This window comes from Gekko japonicus, unplaced genomic scaffold (genome assembly GCF_001447785.1).
Source record: "Gekko japonicus isolate JY-2015 unplaced genomic scaffold, Gekko_japonicus_V1.1 scaffold50, whole genome shotgun sequence".
Lineage (NCBI taxonomy): Eukaryota > Metazoa > Chordata > Lepidosauria > Squamata > Gekkonidae > Gekko > Gekko japonicus.
In genome coordinates this window covers 933,565-943,084 of record NW_015164666.1, presented here as the reverse complement: position 1 = coordinate 943,084, position 9,520 = coordinate 933,565, and the positions used below count along the sequence as shown (strand labels likewise).

The following is a 9,520-nucleotide window of genomic DNA, read 5'->3' as shown; positions in this document are numbered from 1 at the left end:
TTCAAGGCCACAGCTAAGATAACGGGAAGAAACCTGGAGGGCATTCCGGGGGGGGGGAGCGAAGAGGGGGAGTGGGGAGAACACAGCCCAAACCATGGCGGCATCAGCCAACAACGTGTAATTCAGCTTGCTAACCAATGGTTAGGACTGGGGTGAAAATCTATTTAAATACTAAATAGTTTGGTTTATATGCTGGTTGGATTGTGCTCTCTATGCCTTGTTACAATAAGAAGGAAGGATTTTCATATATTAAAGGTAAAGGTTCCCTTGCTCGAAAGCCAGTCGAATCCGACTCTAGGGTTGCGGTGCTCATCTCCGTTTCAAAGCCGAAGAGCCAGCGCTGTCCGAAGACGTTTCCGTGGTCATGTGGCCGGCATGACTAAACACCAAGGCGCACGGAACGCTGTTACCTTCCCACTGAAGTGGTACCTATTTATCTACTTGCAATTTCTTGCTTTCGAACTGCTAGGTTGGCAGGAGCTGGAACTAGAGACGGGAGCTCACTCCGTCATGTGGCAACTCGGGTCTTGAACTGCTGAACTACCGACCTTCCACAGCCTGCAGTTCAGCGTCTTAACCACTTGAGCCACCGCAGCTCCTTTTTCATATATTACTTGCATGTAAAAGCAATTATTGTGGTCCTCTTCCTGCACGTCATACAGGTTTCCCATCACCCATAATAGGAGATTATGCAACCCTGCATTTGCTCAGGGGATGTGTCAAAATTTTATGGGTGATGGTGGATGTGATGACATACAAAGCTCAGGTTTTTCAAATGGGGATATCTGTTAACTCCATTCTAGAGAAGAATTTAATCCCGTTTTGGAGGGGAAAGTGCTAGCATGTTTTATAACCAATAAATGCAAACCGAGTTCTATTTTCTCTTTTATTTCAAGGAATTAGAACTACAGGTTCTACGATGTTCAATTTTAACTTTTATGTGAAGACATTTATTGTGAACTATAAAAATAACAACTCAAAATGGAGGACTTACAAAGGAGTTCTAAGCAATGAAGAAAAGGTAAGTTATTTTTCTTCTTTTAGCCCCTCACTATCACTTTACATCTTTCCTTTGCACGTTACTGTGTTTTGGTTTAAACTGAGTAATTATGCCCATTGTAACTGAGAAGGCCTTAAACTTCAGTTGCCCTGCTGCGGCAGTACATTGGAACACAGAAACCTTGATAAGAAAGCTGGAGACTCCTCTTTACTGCAGGAGGCTGGATAAACATTTTCCCCAGATAAGAGATGATTTAGGCTAGGCTAGGCTAAGAGGAATATGACTATAGCGGGGGGGGGGCTATGGGTCTCAAACGATAAAGTGATCTAAAGTGCTCTCTTGCTCGCTGCTTTCTTCATTGGCCCAGAACAGGTGTCAGAGTTTGGGATACTTTATCTGTGGATTTGTACTGATCACCCGTCTATTAAATTAAACCTGGAGCCTTTTAGTGGAATCAGCGTATTCTTGGGAAGATGAGACATGTTGCTCATAGCATATAGACTGGGGGCAATGAGATTGTTTATCTGTAAGAAGAAGATAAGAAGAGAAGCCAATGTGGGATCAGGCCAATGGCCCATCCAGTCCAACACTCTGTTACACAGTAGCCAAAAATACCAGGTGCTAGGTGACCAACAGGTAAACTGGATGACATTGGGAACATATTTGAAGCCAAAGGTTAGAGCTACTTACTAGCATGTACTTGACATTGTTAAATTTTCATGAATGTAACATGTACCAAATTACTGCTTAGTTTCGCAGGTTTCATCATATTTTCTTAAGGATTATAAACTTTTTTTGGCTTTGAAAGCTGCAACCTCAGCTTTATCAACCTTGGGACTTAAAGCACTTAAACCATTTCTTTACCTACAGTGAGAATTTGAGGAGCTTGAGGTTTATCATTTACAAGGCTATTTGTTTTCAACTTCATTCGGAATAAAACTTATTTTTGCCCTTTAGCATATTATGCTGCATTATAAATTCCTTCTCCATGTACAGATCTGCCATGTATCTTCCTGTATCATACAGTTTCAATTGAATCCAAAGTCTTTTCACTTACCTTCTTTTGTTGCTAAGTTAATTGATGGCATGCCATTTTTTAAAAACCTATCCGCAAAGCAGGTATTTTGAAATGTCACTTCATGCAAAGCAACAGATACTTAATGTTAGCAAAACAGAAATAAATTGTTAGGCATTTTTTGTAACATGCCATACACTCTGTCTGTGTTTGCATCCACCCTCTGGTTTAGAATTCACTGCACAAATTGCTGCATAGCCACCTCTGAAATTTCCTCTGCTTACAGCCATGTAGATTCACAGCTAGCCATACAGCATGTGAAGGAAGGATATAAATGGTCAAGTTTGGGTTGTCTCTAAGAGCCAGTTTGGTGTAGGAGCACGGTTAGGTGTACGGACTCTAATCTGGGAGAACCGGGTTTGATTCCCCACTCCTCCACGTGCAGCTGCTGATGTGACCTTTGGTCAGTTACAAGTTCTTTCAGAGCTGTTCTGTCAAGAGCAATTCTTGAAAGAGCTCTCTCAGCCCCACCTACCTCACAGGGCGTCTGTTGTGGGGAGGAGAAGGGAAAGGAGATTGTAAGCCACTCTGAGACTCCTTTGGGTAGTGAAAAGCAGGATATAAATCCAATCTCCTCCTCTTCCTTTGCTTCCTTTTCTTCTTCTTCCTCTTCCTCTTCCTCCTCCTCCTCCATTGGTGTACTGCCATGAACAATACCGTCCCTTTTCCCCTTGTTGATTTTTTTTTCTGTTAATTTTTTTTCAGGTATTCGAAGCCAACTCTAATCACAGAGACATCGTCAGGAATAATTTCATTCCTCCTATAGTGGCCCGGTATGTGAGGATTGTTCCGCAGAGCTGGCACAAAAAAATAGCTCTGAAGGTAGAATTGATTGGTTGTCGTGTAACACAAGGTAAACAGTTTTTTACAAAAGACAATGGATAGGTTGTAGGACTTGTGCATCCTAAAACCACGTTGGGTCTTAATAGGCTTCAACTTCTGTTTTACAGTCAATGGCTCGCTTCTGCATCCACCCTGGCAAAGCCCAAGTCAAAGCCCAGGCATTTCAGTTCGAAAAGAAGACAGAAGTATTACAGAATCTATACCTTCAGCAGAAAGCAATTTAGGTAATACAAGTGGAGACCCGCAAGAAACTTGCAGGATGGTTATCCTATTCCTCACACCTTTGCTCCTCCTGTCTCCCTCTACCTCTCTCACACTCTTTCTCCCTTCTGCCCCCCTTTCTTTCTTCCTCTCTCTCCTCCATGTACGGTTTGGAGGGTGAAGTCTATGGCATTATACTGATCTGTAGTTTCTCCCCTCCTCAAATCCCACCCTCCCCAGGCTCCACCCCACAAATGTCCAGGAATTTCCCAACCTGGAGTTGGCAACACAATTTCCTTACCACCCAACAGCCAACCTACCTTTATCTGCCTCTCTGTCTTCAGCTTTCCGTCTCCACACCCCTCCCCCACAGCCTCTACCTAGGAAAATTACAGTCTTTCTCCACAGTGGGAACCAAAGCAGCTTACATTATTCTCTCCTCCTTTTTATCTGCACAACAATCCTGTGAGGTTGGCTAGGCTGAAAGTATGTGACTGGTCCAAAATGACCCAGTCAGCTTCCACTACAAGATGGGGATCTGAACCTGGGTCTCGCAGACCCTAATCTGAAGCTCTAACTGATGCACCATACTGGCTTTCATAGGGTAACTGCTGATGAACCGTAGCAAGAGATGCCAGCCTCCAGGAGGGACCTGGGGATCCCCTGGAATTACTGCTTATCTCCAGACTACAGAAATAACTTCCCATGGAGAAAATGGATGCTTTGGAGGGTGGACTCTGTGACATTGTACCTCATTGAGGTCCCTGTCCTCCCCAGGCTCCACCCGCAAATCTGCAGGAGTTTCCCAGCCTGGATCTGGCAATCTTATCCACAATCCCCTGCCGGTGACCGGGGGGAAACCTGGTGACCCTAAACTGCTGCCAGGCCTAGGGTTGCCATCCTCTAAGTGGGACCTGGAGCACCACCACCCCAGAATTACAACTGAACTCAAGACAGTAGAGATCTGTCTCCCTGGAGAAAATGACTGCTTTGGAGGGTGGACTCTGTGGCATTATACCCAGCTGAGGCCTCTCCCTTCCCCAAACCCAGCCCTCCTTACAGTCCACCTCAAAACCTCTTGGGATTCCCCAGGCTGGCACTGGCAGCCCTTGTCTGGCCAGGCCCCCATGCTCCCTCCCTCCCCTCTCTCAGAGGCCAAAAGAGGCCAGGAAAGGGCCCTTCCCCCACCCTTTTACTGAGGGAGCCAGTTAGAAGCCTTCCCCCGCCCCGCCGCCCTGAACGTTCTAATCTATCTCTCACCATTGATGCCTGGAGTTAGATCCCTGCAGAGGCCATTTCACAAGGTATTGGGGGGAATTCAACCCTCCCTGAAGGAATTTTTTTACTTCTTGGATTTTTTGCAGACACAGGAAGTTTACTGACTATGTTGAAAAAGCTGTTGGGGGAGAGTGAGCCCTCTGTTGGCAGAAATAAGTATCCGCACAACCCGCAATCTGTTGGAATTAGATAATACAGTCTTCATTTTGTCTATGTGCCTGTCTTTTTTCTTTTCTTTTTTTGTGATAGCTAAGGAAGAAGTCAACACGCAACTCTTGGGTCTCGGGGTGGAGAAGAGCCTTTAAAAATGGCTGCATGGCTTATATCATCTTACCTGCTCTACAATAGAATTCGAACAGAACTGGCAAACTAACTGAAAAGAAAAGCATTTCAAAATTCCTAAATATTAAAGCCAGTTTTTAAATGCCTGAGAATAAGGTGTGACCAAGATGTGTTTTGAATAAATTGCTTCAGCCATGTTGTGTGGACAAACCACATTTCTGAAGGATGTTCCATAATTTAGAGAAAGCAGCTAAAAATACCCTCACGAGTCCCTGCCAATCAAACCTCTGACATCATGGGTTCCTCCAGCAAGGCCCTCCTTGAATTATCTCAGAACCAAGGCAGGTTCACGTGGGTGGAGGAGTCCACTAAGCTTGCATCTGAGCCGGACTTAAGACAAACTTGTTTCTTTTTGCAATGAAATAAAGCCCATTTATTTTACAGGAGTGATTGGTCTTCCTAAACTCCCTATAAATTGTTACAGTAGCCGTGTGTATACATATAGTCCAGCTCTCAAAGCGGTGTTTGTTTATTTATTTATTTATTAGATTTATACCCCGCCCTCCCCAGCGGGCTCAGGGCGGCTACAACAGAGGCAGTTGCCATAACAATAGTTAAAACGACATAAAAACAATCATTAAGTAAAGTGCGGTGCTCTTGATGTTAACATTTTCTTAATCCAAGATGAGTTCCATTCATCAACCTAACCTGACAGCATACATTCTTTGGTTAACTAGGCGTCTGCCTAGGGCCGGCTCACCTCGGATCTAATCCACTGTCGAAGATGGCAACTCGGTGTTGTTTTCAGAGTATTATTTGTAGCTCTTTTACTTTTCAGGATGGAAACTTGCTGCCATCATAGTTCCTGTCCTGGTGGTGCTTTTCCTGTTCCTGATATCAGGAGTTTGTATCTGTGCTGCTATACAAAAGTATGTCACCTTTATTTTTCGGAGTTGGGGAGCATAATATATTTTTCCCAGTTGTGGTGTCGGACACAGACAGCCTCTTCGTTTGCTGCTTTTGGTTCAAGAATAATTGGAAGTTCAGAGAGACTATTCCGTTTTATTATAACCATGACGATTCCCTTCATGATCTGGTAGTGCAGTGGGAAAGTAAATTAGATCTGGATTTGTATCCAGGACTCTTGCCCATTTGAAGTTTCAGGTTTCATTCCCAGCATTTCTAACTAAGCTACCTCTGGAAGCAAAATTAGCAAAGCCTGAAACTCTGGACTGATGCTTGGTATGCCAATTAAGGCTTGCAATCACTAGCTGAAATGAACTGCATCCAGGCTAAGTTCCCTCTCCCCTTTTCTTCGTTATAGGAGAGAAAAAGAAGCGGTTGATTATTGCTCGTGTGATGCTGGGGAAAAAGGTTAGTGTAAAATTGTTATGTCCAACTAAGGTAACATGATAACAAGAGAATCAAATATCACTTCCTGTTTGTGCAAGCCCTTAGTTATGTCATATTTTGAGGTGCAATGGGAGTGATCCCCCCACTGAAGTGGTGTTACCAGCCTTACCCATAAATCTGCAGCCATTGTGTAATATCCTTCCATACATAAGGCAAAGAAACTTGCAGAATACATTGAATACAGCCAGCAGGAATGAATTTCTGTGATTGTTTTTAGAATATCTAGTTCCTTGATCCTTGGAATCCCTGTGGCTGTATCTGTGCATAATGAGTTCACACATTTGAATGCATACTGGGGTGGGGGCAGTGAAAAAGTAATGTTGTGGAAAATCTTCCTTGTGAATCTCTCTCGTGAATCTGGTTTCAAAAGATGCTCAGCAAATTCAGATTCAGCATTGATTCCAAAATCTCAGCAGCATGGTGCCACTGGGAAGGTCTGTGTCAGAGAGGGCTCAATTGAAAGCAAAGAAACTTTGAACATAAGAACATAAGAGACGCCAATGTTGGATCAGGCCAAAGGCCCATCTAGTCCAACACTCTGTCACACAGTAGCCAAAAATACCAGGTGCCACCAGGAAGTCCACCAGTGGGGCCAGGACATTAGAAGCCCTCCCACTGTTGCCCCCCCCCCAAGCACCAAGAAGACAGAGCATCACTTGCCCCAGAGCCCCTATCTATACCTCTGCTCCATATGCCTATCTAATTCCCTTTTGAAGCCGTCCATGCTTGTAGCCGCCACCACCTCCTGTGGCAGTGAATTCCATGTGTTAATCACTCTTTGGGTGAAGAAGTACTTCCTTTTATCTGTTCTAACCCGACCACTCAGCAATTTCATGGAGTGCCCACGAGTTCTTGTATTGTGAGAAAGGGAGAAAAGTACCTCTTTCTCTACCTGTTCTTTTCCATGCATAATCTTGTAAACCTCAATCATGTCACCCCTCAGTCGTCTTTTCTCCAAGCTAAAGAGCCCCAAGCGTTTTAACCTTTCCTCATAGGGAAAGTGTTCCAACCCTTTTATCATTCAAGTTGCCCTTTTCTGCACTTTTTCCAAAGCTATAATATCCTTTTTAAGGTGTCGTGACCAGAACTGCACACAGTATTCCAAATGAGGTCGCACCATTGATTTATACAGAGGCATTATGATATTGGCTGATCTGTTTTCAATACCCTTCCTAATAAACATTTTTAGGACTCCACAAGGGTATCCTGAAGCTAAATACATTCATATATGTGACCTGCACTTGTACATCAATCATTGGAGCTAATATAAGCTCCTTAATTTATTATTTTTATTTATTTGTTTTATATCCCACCCTCCCCGCGAAGGCAGGTTCAGGGTGGCTCACAGTCATATATATAAAAATACATTATACAAATATTAAAACAGTTAAAACCACAACAAAATGCAAAGTGCTAGCAGTGCAAGTAAACAATGGCGGCATTCTTTCAACATCCAGATATAACCATCGCCATATTCCAGGTTCCTTGCCAGGCTATCAGATATTACTTTGGTGCTGATATTAGGGCCAGGGCCACAATGTTCGGTATCTGAAGAAGTGTGCATGAGAACGAAAGCTTATATCGAGAATTAAACTTCGTTGGTCTTAAAGGTGCCACTGGATTCAAACTTTGTTCTAAATGTAGCAGTAGTTCCACTGAAAGCTGTGGGATTTGTGACTGTTGGGTTTAGAATTGCTGTGCCAGGAACAATTAAGTAGATAAAAATAATAGCGTTTTTAGACTATTCTGTTTTACATCTTTTTTCCTAGAGAACAAAAATAAAACAGCATGTCTAGTCAGCTTATCTTTTTTTCTCTGAAAGCATAAACCTTACTTTAATAGGTTCTGCCTTCTCACTGTTGTGCTTATTCCTTTTACAAATATCAAACTTTTTTTTTAAGCTTAGAATTATTGGAACTTGAACTTTTGGTTTCTCTCCTAGGATGGTGGAAACAAATCAAACAACCTTTTGTCAGACATCAGTCTACTGAATTCACCATCAGTTATAATAACGAGAAGGAAACGCCACAAAAGCTAGATTTGGTCACAAGAGAGATGGCAGGTAACTCACTCTGCATTTCTACATAACATTTTCAAAGAAATGTGTCTGGCCATTAGTATCCTATGAAATGAAAGATTAGAGAGCTTTTTTCAGATTGGATTGTAAGCACATAGAAGGAAATTTTCCTCTCCTTTGATTGGCAGAATAGAGTGATACATTAGGCTAAAAGCTGAATCTTGCATCTTAAACCCCTCCAACACACTTTTTGTTTAAACTGACACTGATAGTAAAGGAGCAGTTGTAGTTCCTTCCCACCCCCACATACAATCATAGATGATATTTTAAAAATGTAACTGACAACAATGGCAGATATTAAAAGTGGAGCTAAGATGAGCAGCTTTGATGGGATATATTACCAAATCAATTTGGGCGTTCGTCTGAGTCATGCTATTACTATTTTACCTTAGTTATGAGTAGCAGTTTGAGAGAGAGCTCCTGAGACAACCAGCTAGAAACTCTTTGGAGAATGCTCTAGGTTTGCTTCTTGAACCAGCCTAAAAATCATGGTCCCCAAATTGAAAATGAGCCGCAGTTATGATTTTTTAGTGTAGGGAGTTCCAGAGGTTGAGTAAATGTAATGTTGGGCTACAACAGGTGTCTTTGTCTTTTAACTCCATCAGATTTCTTGAGACATGGGGTGAGTTAGAGAGGCTTTAAACCTTCTCTATAGGCTGATGGGAGAGAAGGCAACTGAGCAGTCTTTCCTCCTCTTGGTGCTGCTTCAGCAGTCAAAGCAGCATTCGCTATCCCGGTATACTCCAGATGCGGGGAACCCCACACCCACCTTCACACTCTTGCTTGTGGCACCGTCTTGCATTAATAACTCAGAGGGTACTGCTTTTGAAATGCTGACGCCGTGCTCCTATTCTTGACCAGAAGTACCTTCAAGGCTGGAGCTATCAGCTGAGGCTAGGGCTTTGATACCAAATGGCCTTCTACCACTATAGAGCCGAATCGTACATTGGTTGCTAGTTAAAAACAATCTTACCTCACACAAGTCATAGGAGTATTCCACCAGGACAGTGATGATGCATGTTGCTGAAAGTTTAAGAATATTTTGGCCTTATTTATTAGTTAGCCTGAATTAAGTTGGTAGTTGGCATCCTATGTTTTGCCTGAACAGACTGTCAGCTCTGCCTCTTCTTTTTCCTTCTAGATTACCAACAGCCTCTCATGATAGGAACTGGGACGGTAACCCGGAAGGGATCCACTTTCAAGCCAATGGACACAGAGGATGAGAAGAAAGGTAGCACAGACATTGGGAACCATTACCTGTACCCACAAAGAACTAACCGCCATGACTATGCACTGCCTCTGACCAATCAGGAGCCTGAATATGCTACTCCTATTATAGAGCGGCACATAG

General features: G+C 43.1%; 1 protein-coding gene across 1 annotated transcript in view; it reads left to right on the top strand.

The window, feature by feature from the left end:
• Positions 1-9,520, top strand: part of DCBLD1 (discoidin, CUB and LCCL domain containing 1) — an 87,862-nt gene that overhangs the window by 77,938 nt on the left and 404 nt on the right. The window contains 7 exon segments of the mRNA XM_015409058.1: positions 897-1,021; positions 2,781-2,928; positions 3,026-3,142; positions 5,518-5,608; positions 6,004-6,053; positions 8,035-8,154; positions 9,311-9,520. The exon segment at positions 9,311-9,520 is cut by the window's right edge and continues 31 nt beyond it. Of these exon segments, the coding sequence (XP_015264544.1) occupies positions 897-1,021; positions 2,781-2,928; positions 3,026-3,142; positions 5,518-5,608; positions 6,004-6,053; positions 8,035-8,154; positions 9,311-9,520 (861 nt within the window).